General features: G+C 34.4%; 1 protein-coding gene and 1 long non-coding RNA gene across 18 annotated transcripts; both read right to left on the minus strand.

Moving 5' to 3' along the window:
- Positions 1-54: 54 nt before the first annotated feature.
- On the minus strand, positions 55-7,544 carry LOC123913852. The gene is made up of 6 exons (XR_006811744.1): positions 6,141-7,544; positions 2,770-5,950; positions 2,551-2,690; positions 1,739-2,071; positions 1,190-1,513; positions 55-463 (listed from the first exon to the last, which is right to left on the minus strand). It is a non-coding gene; the product is annotated as an uncharacterized LOC123913852 (long non-coding RNA).
- A 3,810-nt stretch (positions 7,545-11,354) lies between these two features.
- On the minus strand, positions 11,355-23,068 carry LOC123913848 (lysine-specific demethylase JMJ25-like). Of its 17 annotated transcripts, none has more exons than XM_045964736.1 (23): positions 22,530-23,049; positions 22,073-22,192; positions 21,922-21,979; positions 21,748-21,797; positions 21,104-21,565; positions 20,885-21,024; positions 20,288-20,401; positions 20,060-20,192; positions 19,907-19,970; positions 19,212-19,832; positions 18,320-19,133; positions 18,097-18,229; positions 16,338-18,008; positions 16,110-16,242; positions 15,958-16,021; positions 15,255-15,827; positions 14,988-15,174; positions 14,346-14,451; positions 14,125-14,255; positions 13,973-14,036; positions 13,130-13,896; positions 12,580-12,903; positions 11,355-11,669 (listed from the first exon to the last, which is right to left on the minus strand). In XM_045964736.1, exons 21-23 carry the CDS (start codon positions 13,790-13,792, stop codon positions 11,481-11,483), a joined length of 1,176 nt encoding a protein of 391 aa, XP_045820692.1. In that variant the 5' UTR covers positions 13,793-13,896; positions 13,973-14,036; positions 14,125-14,255; positions 14,346-14,451; positions 14,988-15,174; positions 15,255-15,827; positions 15,958-16,021; positions 16,110-16,242; positions 16,338-18,008; positions 18,097-18,229; positions 18,320-19,133; positions 19,212-19,832; positions 19,907-19,970; positions 20,060-20,192; positions 20,288-20,401; positions 20,885-21,024; positions 21,104-21,565; positions 21,748-21,797; positions 21,922-21,979; positions 22,073-22,192; positions 22,530-23,049; the 3' UTR covers positions 11,355-11,480. The 17 variants fall into 17 exon arrangements, 13 of the variants coding, with proteins under 13 accessions (XP_045820692.1, XP_045820686.1, XP_045820683.1 ...); XM_045964730.1 differs by having other exon boundaries at positions 20,283-20,401; XM_045964727.1 differs by having other exon boundaries at positions 20,283-21,024; positions 22,073-22,185; positions 22,530-23,068.
- Between the last annotated feature and the right edge of the window lie 2,620 nt (positions 23,069-25,688).

The following is a 25,688-nucleotide window of genomic DNA, read 5'->3' on the forward strand; positions in this document are numbered from 1 at the left end:
GAAATACAATATCTTGAAAATATATGCTTTAAAAATAAATATGCAAACCAAAACTTGAGGCTCCATGCTATGATGAAAGAAGATCATTACGTTGACGAACCACACTGCAAAAAACAGGTTCACAATTCAATTTGTGTCTTGCGATCAAAACTAAAATAAAGAACGGCACAATGAAGAAATTTTATCTATGAATCTGTAGCCATTAAAAAAAAGACCAATTATATTCCAATAATGAGTAATGATAATCTTGCCAAGCTTTCAGAGAAGATTTGAGAAGCATGAATGCAGAAATGTTCAAATCTAAGTTCAGATTGTCAAATAGCAATAGTTGAAAATATATAACACAGACAGAAAAATGTATCGCAGAGGTACTCATCTCCAATTTCTTCACTTCGGACATAAAAATTAACATGTTGCAGATTTGAGAAAGGACACTTGTGAAATAAACCAAATCCATGTAACCCTGTGAACACCAGACATGTACAGCAAAATTACGACATGACAAATAGCTGTAGAAAAAACCAAGAATAAAGAAATAATAGTAGCATAATTCTCCAAACCAATTCGGTGATCAGAATTGCAAGGAACATGCATTCCTCTCAAATTAAGCATTTGCCCATTTACCTAGCACATTTTGTTGCATTCATTAAAAGATAAATGAGATGTCTCTGAATAAAAAAAATGAGATGTCTCATCATATTTCAAATGTGTGGTGGAAAACTTCTTTAATTAACCTATTATCTCATCAAGGCAAACATTGGAATATAAAAACGAAAATTGGAAAACATGATTTAGTGTATTAATATATCAATTTTACAATCAATCACTTTCTCTGTTTACCTTTCTACCAAATCCTTTATAGTGGGATGTAAAATCATATTGGACAATAATGCACTGCTTGGAGTAAACAAGCAGATCATTGAGGGGCTTGCAAGGATTGCTAACTTTTTTAGGTTTATTTCTCTGTTTTGAACATAACCTGGATATATAGATCATATGCAACCATCATTAACTTATTAAATTAAAAAAAACAATATGGAAACAACATTAAGCATGGTTGTTGAAAATTGATATGCTCTGATTTGAAACTATCAAATGTGATTAGTTTAAATTCAGAAAATAAAGTCTTAATGCAGGGAAGCATTATTCTAGTTGTATTTAAGAAGAGTAACATAACAAGGACACATACCACATCATATGAGTCGCAGCAGAGTTTTTCACAGAATCAGCTTCTATGTCAGCACAACCATACGAAATATAGACATATGGCCCAATGTCATGTTTCACACTCCCGTGTTGCAACTTTGCAGCTAAATTCAGAGGACCAGACATGGGATTCATGTATTCTTGAACTGGTAGAGCATCAATTACTTCAGAAAAATGGGCTGGAAACTCCTCTTTGAATACTTGGGAAGACAGCCATCCCTTCAGTTTCAGCATCTCATGCCCAAGTGTTTCTCTGAGGACGACATTTGAGGGATCCAGTAAAATACTGCCTAATGTTTATTTCCACCTGCCAATAAAATACACACTTAACAATAACATTTTGGTTCAATTGCAACACTATTACGGTCATAATCAAAAGGAACAGCTAAATGCACTAAATTTTAGTCTACATTTAGAAGAAAAACATTTTGAATAGAATATCTATTACTCTACGACAGTTTTAACTTTTTTTTGGTCAAATAGAAGTATCAAATTAAGAAATCACTTTAAAAGAAGTTCGCCATATACTAACCTCACACCAATCCAAACAGGATATAAGTAACTCTTTATTATTCTCGTACTTTGTAATACTCTGCTCGAGATAATAACAGAACATGAACAGTGGATTCCCACTGAGGTTTGATGTACTCTGGAGCACATCTTGGACCACTATAGGATGGCCCTTTCCCCAGTGTTTCTGAAAGTGCTCAAAGTTACTACCATTGAAGTCCAAAACTATGGGACAGAGCAAGCAATTATCTGATGGATCTTCTCTCTCACGTGCTTTCTGCAACTGGTTATATCGTCGGTGTCAAAACACAGCGAGCAGCTTGAACTTTTATCCGAAGTGTCAGGAATGTCATAGCTGCAAACAATTAAGGTCGGTGTCAAACCATCATTGGCCCAACTTGTATTACTAATTTCTGCAAATTGCGAGAGAAAAAAAAATGACAATTTCTGTTTTCATTTTTAAATTTCATGATTTTCTTCTTAACTTCTGCTGACAACGATGATCATTCCACACATCTCTCTTAAGTCTTAACAACATAAAAAAGTACCCAACCTCTAACTATGTTTTTGGCATATTAAATCATGCTTTTCAAAATTCAAGTTTCTGCATTGCCCCAAAAGAATAACAGAACACACAAATCCCTAAACAATCAAATCAACAGGTTTTCGAATAAAGTCAAATACCCAACAACACATGACCCAGCAACACATGACGAGAATTCCAACCAAGTAAGAAATTCAGCACAACATAAAACTTCTAAACAACCATAAACAAGTACAGAAGTACTAGATAGTGACAGGACACAGCAAATGAATGTAATAAGAACTACAAACCGCTCTCTAATGCAATCAAAGCAGAAAAACTCCTTGTTACAGCTAGAACACTGGACGAGATTCACCGATTCACTTCTCTGGTACAAGTGACACATCCTCTCAGTATTTACTTTCTTCAAGCTTGGTCCATAAGGCACAACCTAAACAAAACAGTTAGTTCAAAATTGACAAAAAAAAAACACAGAAAATCGATAAATAGTGACAATTGAAGCAACCCACTTGCAACTTTCCAAGAGCAACCCTATCAACATTCTTGGACCTGAAGTTTCGTGGCGTTACAGCTACAACCCTATTATGATCAACACCAACTTTCACATCACAATGAGAGCTCACATTGTTATAATCAAGAGGTGTTGAAGCTGGTGATATTTCCATAACACCATTTGGTAACTCTCTCCTTAATTCTCCTTCATTGAATTCAACTTCTTCTAGTTTCATCTCTATTTTCTTCTTCTTCTTTTTCTTATTCTCATTATTGTTCTTTTTTCTCTTCTCAACTTCTCTTTCCAAAACCATTCTTATAAGATCCAATTGCGAATCACATTGCTTAATTGCCTTCTTCCTAACCGGAACAGAACCAGAACCCGAAGCTGAATCGGTTACCGTAACCGATTCCGAACTCTCTGCGAGCTTCACCTTCTTCTACTTGTTCTTCCTCAGCTCCATATTCAGCTCCCTCGGTGCTCTAGCTTCCGCATTATCGACTACAACAGTTTCTGTAGCTTCATCGTTGTTCTTACGCTTTCTCTGAAGCTTCAGAGATTCAGGAACTTTCTCTCGGTATTGACGATGCTTACCTTGAAGATAGTGAACTTTCTCTCGGTATTGACGATGCTTACTCTTCTGCATGTTACAAAGATCCGAAAATATTATCAAAAGAAAGAGATTTTTTTGTAAATTACCCCCCAGTTTCTCCTTTAGCTTTCATGTTCCTATCACTTAAATTTCATCTGTCTAACAAGGTTATGTAGACATGATAAAAGAAGATTTAGGTAGACACGAATGTTGAAAGATTTCAGTGTGAATCATGTGTGAATCATGTGTAGGGGATGGGGTAAAATTTCTTTGATGTAGGAACGTGAAGAAGTCATCACCTACACATGATTTCAGTGTCATGGGGTAACACCCATCTGTACGAAGAATAATATCTGAAGCATAAGTGGAATTAGAAGAACAATTCAATTAAAACCATACTGAACTCGATAATAATATCAAATCATTAAAATAAAACCAGCAAACTCCAAGAACGAATCCAACCACAACCAAAATACCAAATTATCAACCAGAAAAGAATAAGAATACAGAACGCGAAGATCAAACAAGAGGAATATAGAATAGAAGAATTTTTTAAAACGGAAAGAATTTAATAGAGATCACAAAATCCAACTAGACAAACATGTTCAAAATTCAATTTGCACTTCTTAAAATCAAAGCCAAAACATAAATAAAAATAGTAAAGAACGAATCATATTAAAGAAATTTAATTTATCTATATTGAATCATTCTCCGCCCTTGTCCATTTTATCAAGTCATTCTGGACATCGAAACTTTTTAGCCCTCTGCAAAACAGATAAATGCATCTCTCGATTATCAAACAAAGTGTTATATCAAAAAATTATACAAAACAAAATCTTGATGAGTAAAAGAAGAGTCAAACCAAGCTTGTCAAGAATTCCTCATCCTTGGGGATGGCAAAGAGATTTACTCTAGAATGTTAAAGAGTACACATATAATCAAACGAGAATTGGAAGAGCTATTAATTAAAACCCAAACAATTCATAGTAGGCGCAGAACATTAAAATATGAACCAAATCAAACCTCAACATCAGGAGACAAAAGTAACAAGTAAAAAAAGAAACAGTGAACCTCTGTCTGCCATGGGTTCCACAGTGAAGCACATATTTATAGACTCTCTCCCCTGCAACACCCAAAAAGAAAACTCAGGAATCGACAAAAGTATATGATGAGTATCAAAAAAAGATTTAAATGTAAAGATTCTTAGAAGAGTTGACCAAATTTCCATCCAATTTTCAAGATCATGTAGCCCTATTAAATAATACAATTTTGGCTTCCACCTAATACAGAGGAGTCCTTTGGCCACTCTAATGAAGAGGGTATCTTATTAGGTGTCTTAGAAGAGATAACCAAATTAAAGCCTGCAGATTATGTGTGACACAATTTTGGCTTCCTCCTAACACAGGAGTCCCGGGCCACTGTAATGAAAAGGATATCTTCTTAGGAGTATCACCGTCAACATCATCCAAATCACAAATAACAAAAGAAACCAGTAAAGTAAAAGAAGATTATAGAAAACCTCTCCTAACGAACAAACAACACCTGCGATGTAACCAAGTCGTCCAAAATTCTTCATCTTGGGAAGAGCAGGTTCCGGATACTGAAACACACAAACTCCAACACCAGAAGAAACACAAACTTCAACACCAGCCTGTCCACAAGCTAAGAACAATTCTTCGAAAACAAATACATAAACATATAAAAAAACATGACCAATTAGGAGACCAAAGTACATTTCGTTGCATTCACTTAGTACATTTCGTTGCATTCATTAAGAAATAAATGACATGTCTCATCATATGTCTAAAGTGTCGTTGAAAATTTCCTCAAGGAAAAAATTGGAAAATAAAAGCGAAAAATGGAAAACATAAAGATTTAGTGTTGTCTTGAGTAGTTCAAGAGGATGAAGAACACTATAACCCTTTTGTATAATATATCAATTTTACAATCAATCACTCTCTCTGTTTACCTATCTACCAAATCCATTTGTATATAGTAGGATATAAAATCATATTGGACCACGGATTGGAGTAAACCAGCGGATCATTGAGGAGCTTGCAAGGATTGCTAACTTGATTGACTCCAATGAGGTAATTACAATATATATATATATATATATCACATGGAACCATCATTAACTTATTTAAAACAAAAGGAAGCAACATTAAGCATGGCAGTTAAAATTTGATATGAACAATAAATTATAACAAAGGAAGTGGCAAATCAACAGGACAAAAAAGTGCCAAACCAAGCTTGTCAATAATTCCTCATCCTTAGGGATGGCAAAGAGATTTACTCTGGAATCTTAAATGCTTCACACTCATGCTCCAACACTATCCCAAGGCTGAGCAGAAAGTATGTGAACCTCTTCCTGCCACAGGATCCCAGAAAGCTACACATTATAGGCTGAACGGGAAGTATGTGAACATTCAAAAGAAAAAATAAGTATTAATGGTAAATCATAAAGGAGAAAATCCAGAAGACTAGACAATAAGAATCAGTAGATAAAAAACGAAATGAAAATATTTCACATTACAAGTAGAGGTTCCAACATAAACCTGAGGCTTGATACTACTCAAATATTATTGTTCCAAAATACGTTGCACTGCAGAAAACAACGTCATTTTTCAATTAACATGTATCAAACCCAAAACCAAATCAAACCTCAAAATCAAAAGACCAGAAAAAAGAATCAGAATACAAAATCGGAAGATCAAACAAGAGAAAGAAAACTATAACACCAGATGAACTAAAATAACAAAATATGCTTTAGAATGAGATATGCAAACCAAAACCTGAGGCTCCATGCTATGAAGAAAGAACATCATTATTTTGAGAAAACCACACTGCATAAGAACAGGTACACAAAATTCAATTGTTGTCTTACATTCAAAGCTCAAAAGTAAAAATAATAAAGAATTACTCATCAAAGAAATTTGATCTATGTATCTGTAGCCATTATCATCGAGAATTGCAAACTGTTCCAGATATAAAAAATCAGAAATAAGCTCACTGCAAAATTGGATCAACGAATAACAGATATTCATTTTATTTTAACTACTATTGGATTTGAACCAATTAAGTATTCCAACTCTGCCTTTTAGGGTACAATACCCTGACTTTCAGTTGCTGTACTGGTCAATGGCGACCTTGTTGGATACTATCAGTGGAAAGCAGTCCAACTCCTCTGGAAATGACAGCCAACCAAGATTGGGAGTCCGGAACCAGCAAGCACTTAGGAGAGGGAATTTGATTTTGAAGCCCTATCTTCTCTCTTTAACTAGAGAGGTAGGTAAACCTGAGTTTAGAGCCCACCTCGATTCGGGATGTCGGAACACCAACCAAATCCTAAACTGACTTAGGAACAGGTTCGAGCGATAGCAAATTTATTGAATGATCAATTATATAAAAAAGAGTACACATATTTCCATCCAATTTGCAAGATCATGTGCCATATTAAATAATACAATTTTGGCTTCCACCTAATACAGAGGAGTCCTTTGGCCACTGTAATGAAGAGGGTAACTTAATAGGTGTATCATCATCATCATAAATCACAAATCAAAATAAAAACAACAAAACAATAAAGAAGATATAGAAACCTCCCCCGACAAAGTTAAGTTATCCCTAACAAATAAATCATCAGAATCAGTCAGGTTCATGTATCAAAGCCAGAAAACATCGTTTTTGTTATTTTTTCAAAACACATGATACATTTACAGAAAGCATGATTACGCTGTGAAAAATAGGTTGTAAAGTAATAAACAAGAAGAAAGAAAGAATAGTTGCATAATTCTTCAAACCAAGTCGCAGATCAACATTACAAAGAGAGGACCACCAAGTTGTCTCAACTCCTAAAGAGTCATGTAAACTTTTGCACTGTCAGAATTCAGATAAAAAAACCAAACATAGAACAAAGAAGTAAATCGACTAGACAATAAGAATAGAAATGAAAATAAAAATAGTTCACAACCCAAGTACATGGTAGCAAAATAAACCTGAGGCTTGATGCTACTCAGAATGTTATTGTTTCAAAACACACTACACTGCAGAAAACAGTGTGTCATATTTCAATTCACATGTACGGCGGTCTAAGCCAGAACCAAATCAAAAGACCATAAAAGAATAAGAATACAAAACATGAAGATCAAACAAAAGAAAGATAGAACCAGAACCAGAACCATAAGGAATCAGTGTTCACAAATTACCTTCCTACAACACCAAAGGAAATAATTATCAAGAAAATATGTATTCGAAAGCGATGGAGTTATTGAAAACTAAAATATTTTAAAAGAGAGAAGCAAATCAAAACTTGAGGTCTCTATGCCTTGACGAAAGATCAACATTTTTTTTGATTTCGACAAACCATGCTGCAGAAAAACAGGTTCACGATTAAATTTGAGTGCATGGTAATCAAAGCCCAAAAATAAAAATAATAAAGCACAAATGATTGAGGAAATTTGATTATGCATCTGTAGCTATTATAGTTCTTATTCATTATAATCCCAAATTGTTTGAGATATCCAGAAATCAGCTCGCTGCAAAATGGATAAACAGATATTTTGATATTCTTTTATTTTCAATAGTTTGACAAGTTATATCAAAAAAACTATATGGAAACAAAAATAATTTACTAGAGATCACCAAATTAAAACTTTACGCTCCATGTTCTTGTCCATTTTATCAAGGCATTCCATCGAAACTTCATAGCTCACTGCAAATAAGATAAACACATCTCTCGATTATCAAACAAAGATTTATATCAAAAAATTATACAAAAAATCTTGATGAGTAAAAGAAGAGTCAAGAGAAGTTTGATTGTGTGAAATTCTGAGAGCATATCCAGACGTAAATCAAAATCATATCCTCTCCTGCAACACCTAAGAATAAATAACAAATCATGAAATTTATGCTCTCAGAATCGATAAAGATTGAAACAAAAAGAATTTATTAGAGATCACCAAATTAAACTATTGGCTCTGTGCTCTTGTCCATTTTATGAACGCATTCTAGACATCGAAAGCTCTTAGCCCGCTGCAAAACGGATAAATGCGTCTCTCGATTACCAAACAAAGAATTATATAAAAAAATTATACAAAACAAAATCTTGATGAGTAAAAGAAGAGTCAAGAGAAGTTTGATTCTGAGAAATGCATATCAAGACTTAAATCAAAATCACATCCTCTCCTGCAACACCTAAGAATAAATAACAAATCATGAACTATATGCCCTCAGAATCGCTAAAGATGGAAACAAAAAGAATTTACTATAGATCAACATCATATCCTCACTATAAATTTAATATCATGGTGTGCTCAATATGAAACGTCACAATTTTTGTGGGCCAATGAAACAGGTCAACATAACCAAGTTGTCGAAAATCCTTACCTTGGGAAGGAAAGAGTTACTCCAGAATTTTGTATGTTAAACCACGAAGTAAAACGTTACAGAAACTCACATAAACTTCAACACTGGAAGAATATGATACCCTCGCCATAAGCTTTCACAAAGGAATCAAGTGTGGATGCTGAAACAACTATATTGAAATGTGAAGAATTTAAATATGAGTACAGATCACCAAATTAAATCCTAGAAAAAATATGTAACACAGCCAACTGAACATTATGGTTCACACGTGTAAGGTTGATTCGTCCACATAAGACACTTAAGATGGTGATTAAAAAGGTTCAGTGTTTGAAAAAGTAGGAAACTTTTGTGGTATACCAAACCCGTGTAAATCTTACTCTGTTAACACCACAAGAAAATTAAAATTAGGCTGTAACAAACAGATTGTAGAAAAAGAACCAAGAAGAAAGAACAGTACCATAGTTCTTCAAACCAAGTCACAAATCAGCATAACAAAGATAGGCCCACCAAGCTCTCCCAAAACACGAAAACAAAAACAAAAACAAAACAAAAAATCTTAAATCATGTATAGTTTTCAACATTAGTAAGAAAGAATAAGTAGTAATGGTAAATCATAGAGGAGCAAATCCAGAAGACTAGAACACAAGAATTGGCCAGATAAAAAAAGAAACGAAAATAATTCGCATTCAAAGAGAGGAACTGCAAAAAACCTGAGGCTTGATACTAATCAAATGTTATTGTTTCAAAACATAATGCACTATAGAAAACGGCGTTTTTCGATTAACATGTATCAAAGTCAGACCCAAATCAAACCTCAATCAAAGACTAAAAAAAAAAAGAATCAGAATACAAAACGGGAAGATCAAACATGAGAAAGAAAAGTATTATCGTCCCTGCAACACCAGAGGAAATAAAATATCATGAAAATATATTTAAAAATAAATATGCAAACCAAAACTTGAGGCTCCATGCTATGATGAAAGAAGATCATTATTTTGACGAACCACGCTGCAAAAACAGGTTCACAATTCAATTTGTGTCTTACGATCAAAACTCAAAAACAAAAATAATAAATAACGACTCAATGAAGAAATTTTATCTATGAATCTGTAGCCATTATCATTCGTATCCATTATGATCAAGAATTGCAAATTGTTCCAGATATCCAGAAATGAGAAATAAGATGACTACAAAATGAATAAACGAATATCTTAATATTCATTTTAATTTTAAAAGCAATAAGCACATTTATCAAATGACAAATTATATCAAAAAGTGCACATGATCAAAGAAGAATTGGAAGAGCAATCAATTAAAACCCAAACGATTCATTAGTAGCTGCAGATTATTAAAATATGAACCGAAAATTCCAAGATCGAAACCAGCAAGAAGAACCAAATCTAACCTCAACATCAAGAGGAAGATAGAACCAAAAGGAATTGAGTTTATCGATTACCTCTCTTGCAAAACCAGAGAGAAAATAACTAGTCAATAAATATATGCTCTCAGGATCGATAAAAGAAATAATAAAACGAAAAGAATTGAACATCTCCACTTCGGACAGAAAGGTTAACAAGGTTGAGGAAAATAGTTTTAAGAAAAGCTATGAATAAAGAAAGAAGAGTAGCAAAGTTCTCCAAACCAAGTCCCTGAAGTGGAGAGGATAATGAAGGAGAGGATCCAATCTCCATTGGCACAAGCTTGTTTCTACAATTTCAAAACAATACAAAAATCAGAAAACAATCATCATTACTAACCTACCAATGGATAACATAAACTAAATTAAATCAATTAATCAAAGAAAGAGATTCAACAAATAATATAAGAAAACCTTGTTATTCGCATTAACTGCTGCTGCTTGAGCATTGGCAAGTAGTTGTGCACAAAAACTCCAAAAAGAATCATCAAAATCAATAGGGAATCTCAAAATCAGAGAGAAAATCACAAAATCAGAGAGAATGTGAGAGAGATAGGGAAAGAATCTTGTGACAGGGCGATTTGGCTTGACTTCAACACCTTTTAGAGTGACAATGTTTCCAATATCAAGAAGTGCTCTTCGGTTCCTTCCTTCACCTGCTGCACCATTCTTTTTCACCTGTTTCCTTCCAAACACAAAATCCAGAAAAAAGATCAAGACCCTTTTGTTGGATTTGGGATAAAACCCTTAAAACGTGAAACTAAAGTTCCAATCTTGGGATAAAACCCCAGAAAAATTAATGAAACATCAAATAAAGTTCCAATCTTGGAACAAAACATGGAACCCCAGAAAAATTAATGAAACATCAAAATTAGTAAGATGATTGAAGAAAACACGCACCTTTGGGTTGTTGTTGAGGAACAATTCTTGAAACCATTGCAAAACTCTTGTTGTTGTTGTTGTTGATTTTTTGTATGATTGATTCTTGGTGGTAGAATCAAAGAGTGTTGTTCTTTTCTGTGATTGTAGAATGAATGAATAGTAATGAGAGAATGAGAATGAAAAACCCTATTTTTGAAACAAAGAGTCCAAATAAGTGTGATTGTGTAAAATTCTTGATATCTACAATCTGAGAAAAGCAAAGCATATCAATACATTTATAACAGACGATCAGTGAAAAAGGAAACAAAGAAATAGAAGCAAACCCTAAACTCAACCTTTCGACTTATCTCGCTGCAAAATTGAAAATATAGAACGTTGAGGGAAACTTGTTGGATTGAAGAGGTTTATATAGGAAGCGGGGGAGTTAGGATAGAACAATACGATTATGCTGATGTGGATATTTTGACAGTCATGATGCAGTTAAAATATAGCCGGGGGAGTTCAGATTGTCAAATAGCAATAGATGAAAATATATAACACAGACAGAAAAATGTATCGCAGAGGTACTCATCTCCAATTTCTTCACTTCGGACGTAAAAATTAACATGTTGCAGATTTGAGAAAGGACACTTGTGAAATAAACCAAATCCATGTAACCCTGTGAACACCAGACATGTACAGCAAAATTACGACGTGACAAATAGCTGTAGAAAAAACCAAGAATAAAGAAATAATAGTAGCATAATTCTCCAAACCAATTCGGTGATCAGAATTGCAAGGAACATGCATTCCTTTCAAATTAAGCAATTGCCCATTTACCTAGCACATTTTGTTGCATTCATTAAAAGATAAATGAGATGTCTCTGAAAAAAAAATGAGATGTCTCTGAAGAAAAAAATGAAAATACCTGTAGAAAAAACCAAGAATAAAGAAATAATAGTAGCATAATTCTCCAAACCAATTCGGTGATCAGAATTGCAAGGAACATGCATTCCTTTCAAATTAAGCAATTGCCCATTTACCTAGCACATTTTGTTGCATTCATTAAAAGATAAATGAGATGTCTCTGAAGAAAAAAATGAGATGTCTCTGAAGAAAAAAATGAGATGTCTCTGAAGAAAAAAATGAGATGTCTCATCATATTTCAAATGTGTGGTGGAAAACTTTTTTAATTAACCTATTATCTCATCAAGGCAAACATTGGAGTATAAAAACGAAAATTGGAAAACATGTTTTAGTGTATTAATATATCAACTTTACAATCAATCACTTTCTCTGTTTACCTTTCTACCAAATTCTTTATAGTGGGATGTAAAATCATATTGGACAATAATGCACTGCTTGGAGTAAACAAGCAGATCATTGAGGGGCTTGCAAGGATTGCCAACTTTTTTTAGTTTTATTTCTCTGTTTTGAACATAACCTGGATATATAGATCATATGCAACCATCATTAACTTATTAAATTAAAAAAAACAATATGGAAACAACATCAGAAAATAAAGTCTTAATGCAGGGAAGCATTATTCTAGTTGTATTTAAGAAGAATAACATAACAAGGACACATACCACATCATGTGAGTCGCAGCAGAGTTTTGTCACAGAATCAGCTTCTATGTCAGCACAACCATATGAAATATAGACATATGGCCCAATGTCATGTTTCACACTCCCGTGTTGCAACTTTGCAGCTAAATTCAGAGGACCAGGCATGGGATTCATGTATTCTTGAACTGGTAGAGCATCAATTACTTCAGAAAAATGGGCTGGAAACTCCTCTTTGAATACTTGGGAAGACAGCCATCCCTTCAGCTTCAGCATCTCATGCCAAGTGTTTCTCTGAGGACGACATTTGAGGGATCCAGTAAAATACTGCCTAATGTTTATTTCCACCTGCCAATAAAATACACACTTAACAATAACATTTTGGTTCAATTGCAACACTATTATGGTCATAATCAAAAGGAACAGCTAAATGCACTAAATCTTAGTCTACATTTAGAATAAAAAACATTTTGAATAGAATATCTATTACTCTACGACAGTTTTAACTTTTTTTTGGTCAAATAGAAGTATCAAATTATGAAATCACTTTAAAAGAAGTTCGCCATATACTAACCTCACACCAATCCAAACAGGATATAAGTAACTCTTTATTATTCTCGTACTTTGTAATGCTCTGCTCGAGATAATAACAGAACATGAACAGTGGATTCCAGCTGAGGTTTGATGTCCTCTGGAGCACATCTTGGACCACTATAGGATGGCCCTTTCCCCAGTGTTTCTGAAAGTGCTCAAAGTTACTACCATTGATGTCCAAAACTATGGGACAGAACAAGCAATTATCTGATGGATCTTTTCTCTCAGCTGCTTTCTGCAACTGGCTATATCGGTTACTATTAAGGTCTGTGTCAAAACACAGCGAGCAGCTTGAACTTTTATCCGAAGTGTCAGGAATGTCATAGCTGCAAACAATTTCTTCTGCCTTTACTTCAATCTCTTTGAGCAAAGTCATGAGAGAAATGCATCTTAAATCTAGCAGGCCTGTACCACAACCACCAAGTTCCGTAGGAGGGCATGACACTTTTTCAATATCATTACAACTTGTCTCCTCAGGCAACGTTAACGTAGGAGGGCATGACACTTTTTCAACATCATTACAATTTGTCTCCTCAGGCAATGCTAAAGTAGGAGTTAAATTGCCACAAGAAATGTCCTTCTGATCCAAAATATGGCCCTCATTGTCAACACAAGCTTTCCTTTGATCAGGTAGCTTCAACATTGATGAGTTAATTTATCCGGAAGTTCTTCCTTGAGATGATTTCTCACAACGAACAATTAGAACAACGTCTATGGAGATCCAGGATGGGTGTATTGCAGTGATTGCTGAGACCAGTCCACATTTAGTTAACAAGCAGATTGAAAAGAAAAAAAATTATAGCATCTGAAGACGAGAACTTACCAATAAATATTTTCATTGTAGCCAAATTCAACTTGATTGATTTGAATATCAGAAATATTTTTCCCTGTTACACAACATGGCATCTAAGATACATTTGTAACAAACAAAGCTGCTTTGGAAAACATCAATGTTAGAGGAATGAAAACAACTACCTTGGATTTTTGCTTCTGTTTCTAGCTCAGTTTCTACGGTTTTCACTTATTCGATTTAGTACTGGAAGGAACATGCAGATCAAATGAAAATGGAGTATTCTATCAACTCTACTTTTACCAGATAAATAGGACTGAAACAACAGGGCAAAAACGGAGGTGTCAGAATATGCTATTAACAAAACATTGGTCAAGTAGAAAAGCAAAAATGTTTGATGCCAGACCTTACTTTCACTGTCGTTACATTGGTCTGCCAAGCAGAACTTACAAGTGCAAGTTCCTTGACAAACTGGGCACGCCTTCTTAACTTCTTTTCTAGTGTCAAGATACCTATTTGTGTCAAAATGTTTTGGAAAACGTCTCATGTTTTAATTCTAAATTCAAGAGAAACAGACTACATAAATCACATTTATGAATTATCTTAGCACAAACCATCATTGGCCCAACTTGTATTTCAAATTTCTGCAAATTGCGAGAGAAAAAAAAAATGACAATTTCTGTTTTCATTTTTAAATTTCATGATTTTCTCCTTAACTTTTGCTGACAACGATGATCATTCCACACATCTCTCTTAAGTCTTAACAACATAAAAATGTACCCAACCTCTAACTATGTTTTTGGCATATTAAATCATGCTTTTCAAAATTCAAGTTTCTGCATTGCCCCAAAAGAATAACAGAACACACAAATCCCTAAACAATCAAATCAACAGGTTTTCGAATAAAGTCACATACCCAACACATGACGAGAATTCCGACCAAGTAAGAAATTCAGCACAACATAAAACTTCTAAACAACCATAAGCAAGTACAGAAATACTAGATAGTGACAGGACACAGCAAATGAATGTAATAAGAACTACAAACCGCTCTCTAATGCAATCAAAGCAGAAAAACTCCTTGTTACAGCTAGAAACCATTCTTATAAGATTCACCGATTCACTGGACGAGAATCACCGATTCACTGGACGAGATTCACCGATTCACTTCTCTGGCACCAGTGACACTTCCTCTCAGTATTTACCTTCTTCAAGCTTGGTCCATAAGGCACAACCTAAACAAAACAGTTAGTTCAAAATTGACAAAAAAGAAAACACAGAAAATCGATAAATAGAGACAATTGAAGCAACCCACTTGCAACCTTATCAACATTCTTGGACCTGAAGTTTCGTGGCGTTACAGCTACAACCCTATTATGATCAACACCAACTTTCACATCACAATGAGAGCTCACATTATTATAATCAAGAGGTGTTGAAGCTGATGATATTTCCATAACACCATTTGGTAACTCTCTCCTTAATTCTACTTCATTGAATTCAACTTCTTCTACTTTCATCTCTTTTTTCTTCATCTTCTTTTTCTTATTCTTCTTATTCTCATTATTGTTCTTTTTTCTCTTCTCAACTTCTCTTTCCAAAACCATTCTTATAAGATCCAATTGCGAATCACATTGCTTAATTGCCTTCTTCCTAACCGGAACAGAACCAGAACCCGAAGTTGAATCGGTTACCGTAACCGATTCCGAACTCTCTGCAAGCTTCACCTTCTTCTTCTTGTTCTTCCTCAGCTCCATATTCAGCTCCCTCGGTGCTCTAGCTTCCGCATTATCGACTACAACAGTTTCTGTAGCTTCATCGTTGTTCTTACGCTTTCTCTGAAGCTTCAGAGATTCAGGAACTTTCTCTCGGTATTGACGATGCTTACCTTGAAGATAGTGAACAACGTCTATGAAGATCCAGGATGGGTGTATTGCAGTGATTACTTAGACCAGTGCACTAGTTAACAAGCAGATTGAAAAGAAAAAAAATTATAGCATCTGAAGACGAGAACTTACCAATAAATATTTTCATTGTAGCCAAATTCAACCTGATTGATTTGAATATCAGAAATATTTTTCCCTGTTACACAACATGGCATCTAAGATACATTTGTAACAAACAAAGCTGCTTTGGAAAACATCAATGTTAGAGGAATGAAAAAACCTACCTTTGATTTTTGCTTCTGTTTCTAGCTCAGTTTCTAGGTTTTCACTTATTCGCTTTAGTACTGGAAGGAGCATGCAGATCAAATAATGAAAATGGAGTATTCTATCAACACTACTTTTACCAGATAAATAGGACTGAAATAACAGGGCAAAAACAGAGGTGTCAGAATATGCTATTAACAAAACATTGGTCAAGTAGAAAAGCACAAATGTTTGATGCCAGACCTTACTTTCACTGTCGTTACATTGGTCTTCCAAGCAGACCTTACAAGTGCAAGTTCCTTGACAAACTGGGCACGCCTTCTTAACTTCTTTTCTAGTGTCAAGATACCTATTTGTGTCAAAATGTTTTGGAAAACGTCTCATGTTTTAATTCTAAATTCAAGAGAAACAGACTACATAAATCACATTTATGAATTATCTTAGCACAAACCATCATTGGCCCAACTTGTATTACTAATTTCTGCAAATTGCGAGAGAAAAAAAAAATGACAATTTCTGTTTTCATTTTTAAATTTCATGATTTTCTCCTTAACTTTTGCTGACAACGATGATCATTCCACACATCTCTCTTAAGTCTTAACAACATAAAAATGTACCCAACCTCTAACTATGTTTTTGGCATATTAAATCATGCTTTTCAAAATTCAAGTTTCTGCATTGCCCCAAAAGAATAACAGAACACACAAATCCCTAAACAATCAAATCAACAGGTTTTCGAATAAAGTCACATACCCAACACATGACGAGAATTCCGACCAAGTAAGAAATTCAGCACAACATAAAACTTCTAAACAACCATAAGCAAGTACAGAAATACTAGATAGTGACAGGACACAGCAAATGAATGTAATAAGAACTACAAACCGCTCTCTAATGCAATCAAAGCAGAAAAACTCCTTGTTACAGCTAGAAACCATTCTTATAAGATTCACCGATTCACTGGACGAGAATCACCGATTCACTGGACGAGATTCACCGATTCACTTCTCTGGCACCAGTGACACTTCCTCTCAGTATTTACCTTCTTCAAGCTTGGTCCATAAGGCACAACCTAAACAAAACAGTTAGTTCAAAATTGACAAAAAAGAAAACACAGAAAATCGATAAATAGAGACAATTGAAGCAACCCACTTGCAACCTTATCAACATTCTTGGACCTGAAGTTTCGTGGCGTTACAGCTACAACCCTATTATGATCAACACCAACTTTCACATCACAATGAGAGCTCACATTATTATAATCAAGAGGTGTTGAAGCTGATGATATTTCCATAACACCATTTGGTAACTCTCTCCTTAATTCTACTTCATTGAATTCAACTTCTTCTACTTTCATCTCTTTTTTCTTCATCTTCTTTTTCTTATTCTTCTTATTCTCATTATTGTTCTTTTTTCTCTTCTCAACTTCTCTTTCCAAAACCATTCTTATAAGATCCAATTGCGAATCACATTGCTTAATTGCCTTCTTCCTAACCGGAACAGAACCAGAACCCGAAGTTGAATCGGTTACCGTAACCGATTCCGAACTCTCTGCAAGCTTCACCTTCTTCTTCTTGTTCTTCCTCAGCTCCATATTCAGCTCCCTCGGTGCTCTAGCTTCCGCATTATCGACTACAACAGTTTCTGTAGCTTCATCGTTGTTCTTACGCTTTCTCTGAAGCTTCAGAGATTCAGGAACTTTCTCTCGGTATTGACGATGCTTACCTTGAAGATAGTGAACAACGTCTATGAAGATCCAGGATGGGTGTATTGCAGTGATTACTTAGACCAGTGCACTAGTTAACAAGCAGATTGAAAAGAAAAAAAATTATAGCATCTGAAGACGAGAACTTACCAATAAATATTTTCATTGTAGCCAAATTCAACCTGATTGATTTGAATATCAGAAATATTTTTCCCTGTTACACAACATGGCATCTAAGATACATTTGTAACAAACAAAGCTGCTTTGGAAAACATCAATGTTAGAGGAATGAAAAAACCTACCTTTGATTTTTGCTTCTGTTTCTAGCTCAGTTTCTAGGTTTTCACTTATTCGCTTTAGTACTGGAAGGAGCATGCAGATCAAATAATGAAAATGGAGTATTCTATCAACACTACTTTTACCAGATAAATAGGACTGAAATAACAGGGCAAAAACAGAGGTGTCAGAATATGCTATTAACAAAACATTGGTCAAGTAGAAAAGCACAAATGTTTGATGCCAGACCTTACTTTCACTGTCGTTACATTGGTCTTCCAAGCAGACCTTACAAGTGCAAGTTCCTTGACAAACTGGGCACGCCTTCTTAACTTCTTTTCTAGTGTCAAGATACCTATTTGTGTCAAAATGTTTTGGAAAACGTCTCATGTTTTAATTCTAAATTCAAGAGAAACAGACTACATAAATCACATTTATGAATTATCTTAGCACAAACCATCATTGGCCCAACTTGTATTACTAATTTCTGCAAATTGCGAGAGAAAAAAAAAATGACAATTTCTGTTTTCATTTTTAAATTTCATGATTTTCTCCTTAACTTTTGCTGACAACGATGATCATTCCACACATCTCTCTTAAGTCTTAACAACATAAAAATGTACCCAACCTCTAACTATGTTTTTGGCATATTAAATCATGCTTTTCAAAATTCAAGTTTCTGCATTGCCCCAAAAGAATAACAGAACACACAAATCCCTAAACAATCAAATCAACAGGTTTTCGAATGAAGTCACATACCCAACACATGACGAGAATTCCGACCAAGTAAGAAATTCAGCACAACATAAAACTTCTAAACAACCATAAGCAAGTACAGAAATACTAGATAGTGACAGGACACAGCAAATGAATGTAATAAGAATTACAAACCGCTCTCTAATGCAATCAAAGCAGAAAAACTCCTTGTTACAGCTAGAAACCATTCTTATAAGATTCACCGATTCACTGGACGAGATTCACCGATTCACTTCTCTGGCACAAGTGACACTTGACACTTCCTCTCAGTATTTACCTTCTTCAAGCTTGGTCCATAAGGCACAACCTAAACAAAACAGTTAGTTCAAAATTGACAAAAAAAAACACAGAAAATCGATAAATAGAGACAATTGAAGCAACCCACTTGCAACCCTATCAACATTCTTGGACCTGAAGTTTCGTGGCGTTACAGCTACAACCCTATTAAGATCAACACCAACATTCACATCACAATGAGAGCTCACATTGTTATAATCAAGAGGTGTTGAAGCTGATGATATTTCCATAACACCATTTGGTAACTCTCTCCTTAATTCTCCTTCATTGAATTCAACTTCTTCTACTTTCATCTCTTTTTTCTTCTTCTTCTTTTTCTTATTCTCATTATTGTTCTTTTTTCTCTTCTCAACTTCTCTTTCCAAAACCATTCTTATAAGATCCAATTGCGAATCACATTGCTTAATTGCCTTCTTCCTAACCGGAACAGAACCAGAACCCGAAGTTGAATCGGTTACCGTAACCGATTCCGAACTCTCTGCGAGCTTCACCTTCTTCTTCTTGTTCTTCCTCAGCTCCATATTCAGCTCCCTCGGTGCTCTAGCTTCCGCATTATCGACTACAACAGTTTCTGTAGCTTCATCGTTGTTCTTACGCTTTCTCTGAAGCTTCAGAGATTCAGGAACTTTCTCTCGGTATTGACGATGCTTACCTTGAAGATAGTGAACAACGTCTATGAAGATCCAGGATGGGTGTATTGCAGTGATTGCTGAGACCAGTGCACTAGTTAACAAGCAGATTGAAAAGAAAAAATAATTATACCATCTGAAGACGAGAACTTACCAATAAATATTTTCATTGTAGCCAAATTCAACCTGATTGATTTGAATATCAGAAATATTTTTCCCTGTTACAGAACATGGCATCTAAGATACATTTGTAACAAACAAAGCTGCTTTGGAAAACATCAATGTTAGAGGAATGAAAAAAAACTACCTTTGATTTTTGCTTCTGTTTCTAGCTCAGTTTCTAGGTTTTCACTTATTCGCTTTAGTACTGGAAGGAGCATGCAGATCAAATAATGAAAATGGAGTATTCTATCAACTCTACTTTTACCAGATAAATAGGACTGAAATAACAGGGCAAAAACGGAGGTGTCAGAATATGCTATTAACAAAACATTGGTCAAGTAGAAAAGCACAAATGTTTGATGCCAGACCTTACTTTCACTGTCGTTACATTGGTCTTCCAAGCAGACCTTACAAGTGCAAGTTCCTTGACAAACTGGGCACGCCTTCTTAACTTCTTTTCTAGTGTCAAACGTCTCATGTTTTAATTCTAAATTCAAGAGAAACAGACTACATAAATCACATTTATGAATTATCTTAGCACAAACCATCATTGGCCCAACTTGTATTACTAATTTCTGCAAATTGCGAGAGAAAAAAATGACAATTTCTGTTTTCATTTTTAAATTTCATGATTTTCTTCTTAACTTCTGCTGACAACGATGATCATTCCACTCATCTCTCTTAAGTCTTAACAACATAAAAAAGTACCCAACCTCTATGTTTTTGGCATATTAAATCGTGCTTTTCAAAATTTAAGTTTCTGCATTGCCCCAAAAGAATAACACACAAATCCCTAAACAATCAAATCAACAGGTTTTCGAATAAAGTCAAATACCCAACAACAAATGACGAGAATTCCGACCAAGTAAGAAATTCAGCACAACATAAAACTTCTAAACAACCATAAACAAGTACAGAAGTACTGGATAGTGACAGGACACAGAAAATGAATGTAATAAGAACTACAAACCGCTCTCTAATGCAATCAAAGCAGAAAAACCCCTTGTTACAGCTAGAACACTGGACGAGATTCACCGATTCACTTCTCTGGCACAAGTGACACTTCCTCTCAGTATTTATCTTCTTCAAGCTTGGTCCATAAGGAACAACCTAAACAAAACAGTTAGTTCAAAATTGACAAAAAAAAAACACAGAAAATCGATAAATAGAGACAATTGAAGCAACCCACTTGCAACTTTCCAAGAGCAACCCTATCAACATTCTTGGACCTGAAGTTTCGTGGCGTTACAGCTACAACCCTATTATGATCAACACCAACTTTCACAACACAATGAGAACTCACATTGTTATAATCAAGAGGTGTTGAAGCTGGTGATATTTCCATAACACCATTTGGTAACTCTCTCCTTAATTCTCTTTCATTGAATTCAACTTCTTCTACTTTCATCTCTTTTTACTTCTTTTTCTTATTCTTCTTATTCTCATTATTGTTCTTTTTTCTCTTCTCAACTTCTCTTTCCAAAACCATTCTTATAAGATCCAACTGCGAATCACATTGCTTAATTGCCTTCTTCCTAACCGGAACAGAACCAGAACCAGAAGCTGAATCGGTTACCGTAACAGATTCCGAACTCTCTGCGAGCTTCACCTTCTTCTTCTTGTTCTTCCTCAGCTCCATATTCAGCTCCCTCTTGCAAAACCAAAGAGAAAACAACTAATCAATAAATATATGCTCTCGGGATCGATAAAAGAAATAATGAAACAAAAAGAATTGAACATCTCCACTTAAGACAGAAAGGTTAACAAGGTTGAGGAAAATAGTTTTAAGAAAAGCTATGAATAAAGAAAGAAGAGTAGCAAAATTCTCCAAACCAAGTCCCTGAAGTGGAGAGGATCCAATCTCCATTGGCACAAGCTTGTTTCTACAATTTCAAAACAATACAAAAATCAGAAAACAATCATCATTACTAACCTACCATTGGATAACATAAACTAAATTAAATCAATTAATCAAAGAAAGAGATTCAACAAATAATATAAGAAAACCTTTTTATTCGCGTTAACTGCTGCTGCTTGAGCATTGGCAAGTAGTTGTGCACAAAAACTCCAAAAAGAATCATCAAAATCAATAGGGAATCTTAAAATCAGAGAGAAAATCACAAAATCAGAGAGAATGTGAGAGAGATCGGGAAAGAACCTTGTGACAGGGCGATTTGGCTTGACTTCAACACCTTTTAGAGTGACAACGTTTCCAATATCAAGAAGTGCTCTTCGGTTCCTTCCTTCACCTGCGGCACCATTCTTTTTCACCTGTTTCCTTCCAAACACAAAATCCAGAAAAAAGATCAAGACCCTTTTGTTGGATTTGGGATAAAACCCTTAAAACGTGAAACTAAAGTTCCAATCTTGGAACAAAACATTGAACCCAGAAAAATTAATGAAACATCAAATAAAATTCCGATCTTGGAACAAAACATTGAACCCCAGAAAAATTAACGAAACATCAAATAAAGTTCCAATCTTGGAACAAAACATTGAACCCTAGAAAAATTAATGAAACATCAAATAAAGTTCCAATCTTGGAACAAAACATTGAACCCCAGAAAAATTAATGAAACATCAAAATTAGTAAGATGATTGAAGAAAACACGCACCTTTGGGTTGTTGTTGAGGAACAATTCTTGAAGCCATTGCAAAACTCTTGTTGTTGTCGTTGTTGATTTTGTGTATGATTGATTCTTGGTGGTAGAATCAAAGAGTGTTGTTCTTTTCTGTGATTGTAGAATGAATGAATAGTAACGAGAGAATGAGAATGAAAAACCCTCTTTTTGAAACAAAGAGTCCAAAGAAGTGTGATTGTGTAAAATTCTTGATATCTGCAATCTGAGAAAAAGCATATCAATACATTTATAACAGACGATCAGTGAAAAAGGAAACAAAGAAATAGAAGCAAAACCCTAAAATCAACCTTTCACAACGGATCAAAAAATCAAGAAACATGAAAAATCAAATTTTAGAATCAAAGAAATCAAAATCAAGAAAGACATGTTCAAAGTTGAATTCGACTTATCTGGAGCTGTATCAAGAATCGCAAAACCAACCAGGATTCGACTTATCTGGAGCTGTATCAAGAATCCCAAAACCAGCCAGGATTCGACTTATCTCGCTGCAAAATTGAAAATATAGAACGCTTAGGGAAACTTGTTGGATTGATGAGGTTTATATAGGAAGCAGAGGAGTTAGGATAGACGGCTACGATTATGCTGATGTGGATATTTTGACGGTCATGATGCAGTTAAAATATAGCCGTTGACACGTTAGCCTAAATAATAAAGGCGGTGTGTGACACGCTGTCTCCGCAGTAAGCAAAAAAATATGTTAGATTACTTATCAAAAAAATCAATGCTATATGTCTAAAAGGTATAAATCGTAAATATTTGAATGATATCATTTAAATTTAAATATATTAATCTTTTCAAAAAAAATTAAATATGTTAATAGAGTTTAAAAAATGAGTTTAATTGTTGTACACTGTCAGTGTAAAGATTTTTTACACATGTATCGAATGATGTGTTGCCACATCATTTAATGAACATGACACATCATGTGTTTTTAAATATCATATATAATGTGTTGGTATATTATTGGACGCATGTGTAAAATAATTTTACACCGACGGTGCATATAAATTAAATTCTTAAAAATATATATTAATATAGATTAATTTCACACTGACAACTAATAAGAATAGTTTAATTGTTCATGTCATATTAAAAAAAATAAGTTAAGTGAAGATGACATGTCGAAAAATATGATTGTGATTGATTGACTATGTAAATTTATTTTATTGTTAGTGTTATATTTATTTTTCTCATATTAATATCAATCGGTACAACGAGGAATATTAACGGAAGGTCAGAATTCAAACTTTGAATTTTAATTTTGTACCCTTATGAAAAATGGTTTCTTTTTTGACTAAATAAAAGGTATTCATTCATTTAAATTGATAAGAGTACATCGATGCAATACAAATTCTAAATCGCTAAAAACAAAAAGGATGAATCTACGAACAAACTCATAGCATCTGTATGTTGCATACCACACATTTGTGCACTGTCATGGTTCACTACTTAATTACAATATGAACTAGGTGAAGGGGGTTCGTACCTAAGTAAAGAATGATAGTTGTTTTTAATCCATGTTGTTATTTCATCAGGGGTGTGTGACAGGTGAAAACATTGTCATTAGGTTAAAAACTATTACACGCTACGTAACCAGCGAACTTCATTCACTACCTAAATAGAGATCAATTATTTTGGTTATTTTACGGGGGCGCGCGAGAAATAATGAAGGGCACGAAAATAAAAATCCAAGTTAGAGTCCTTCCATCACTCCCCATAACTTTTTAAATTCACTATTCCAAGTTAGTAGTCATTCCATCACTCCCCATAACTTTGCTAAGCTGCCCAAGAATTTACTAAGGCCACATTCAGTCACCGTTTTTGTCTCTTTATGATACCACCACACCCCGCACAAATGCCACCATTTACTTGCACATCCGTATTAAGGGCCACCCAACAAAATTATCACCACATTCCTCTCTCTAATTAGGCCATTGTCATTCACTCTCATTGTTGCTTTCTTGTATTGATCAACCTGATACTTTGGCATCAGGGGCGGATGCAAGGTTATGGAAGGAAGTATCATGCTTATAATTTTTTGAACAAACCTCATTAGACATGTAATCACACATTCAAACTAGTAGCATGATAGTGTATGTTATTTGTTCTCCCTATCTCTCCATATGAATAAACGTTTAAAAATAATTGTTAATATTTTTTTTACAAAATTATTATTTATTTAAGTTAATAAAAGTAAGAATAAACTGTTAAAATCAATTGATCAGACCTTAAACTGTTCTTTCGTGGAACTACTTAAGAAAACAAATTATAGAAGGTTAAGATTGTAAATGAGTAAATTAAATTGTTGCTTAAAACGACTCTTCTTTGAACCTATCACGCAAAACACACTCAGTCGTTTTAATTTTTCCCAAAACTTGCAAAAAGTACATTAATTTTTTCTTTCTAAATGGAGTATGTAAAACGGCGTTAAATATTCACTGAAGTAAAGACTTAATTAGTAAGTGTCATTTTAATTCATAACAAGGACCCTTACCTTGGTCCTTCTAGCTACTCGTGAGTACTACTTTTCTTCGTTACTTCTTTCCTTTGCTTAATACTTCTTTACAAAGTAATCCATTAAACTCATATTATTATCTCCTCAGAAATAGCTCATTTAATTCACTATAGTTTTCTTTTAGTCCTTTAAAATGTAACTCAATTTACTAGTTGATTCGATGGTGATTGACGCTGAACTTGGTAGGAATGATCACAGTTTGATCACTGCAAATGCGATCGAGGGGGGACTTGAACCACTTGATGTCGGAACTGACCCCCGAACCAGATTCAACCGGTGGTGAAAGCCAAAAATAAAATTAAAAAAAATGTAACTTGATCATATTGGTCCTAAATGTATCAAAATTGCTAACTCGGAGTTATGGTTAACAGAACTTATGTAGATGTAAGTAGAACTTTACCACTAGAGATCATTCATGTAAATATATATATGGCCCAAAATATACTTTACCACTAGACATATTTCAAATGGATGTTTTCAGACGACACAATTTATCTGGACGTATACTTTCATACAGTACAAAATATGTGTTGGAATTACATATATATATATATATATATATAGAATTCAAAAATCTCACTTAAGTCACAACAAGAGCGAGCGAAAGGGATGACTCA

This window comes from Trifolium pratense, linkage group LG3, assembly GCF_020283565.1.
Source record: "Trifolium pratense cultivar HEN17-A07 linkage group LG3, ARS_RC_1.1, whole genome shotgun sequence".
NCBI lineage: Eukaryota > Viridiplantae > Streptophyta > Magnoliopsida > Fabales > Fabaceae > Trifolium > Trifolium pratense.

What these genes read in the sequence shown, in the direction of transcription:
- LOC123913848 (XM_045964727.1), bottom strand. Translation starts at nt 13,792, where the DNA reads ATGTTGAAGCTACCTGATCAAAGGAAAGCTTGTGTTGACAATGAGGGC. An exon ending in CCTGTTTGGATTGGTGTGAG is followed by an intron (nt 12,904 to 13,129) that starts GTTAGTATATGG and finishes TTTTATTGGCAG; the next exon opens with GTGGAAATAAACATTAGGCA. An exon ending in GCTGCGACTCACATGATGTG is followed by an intron (nt 11,670 to 12,579) that starts GTATGTGTCCTT and finishes TGGTGTTCACAG; the next exon opens with GGTTACATGGATTTGGTTTA.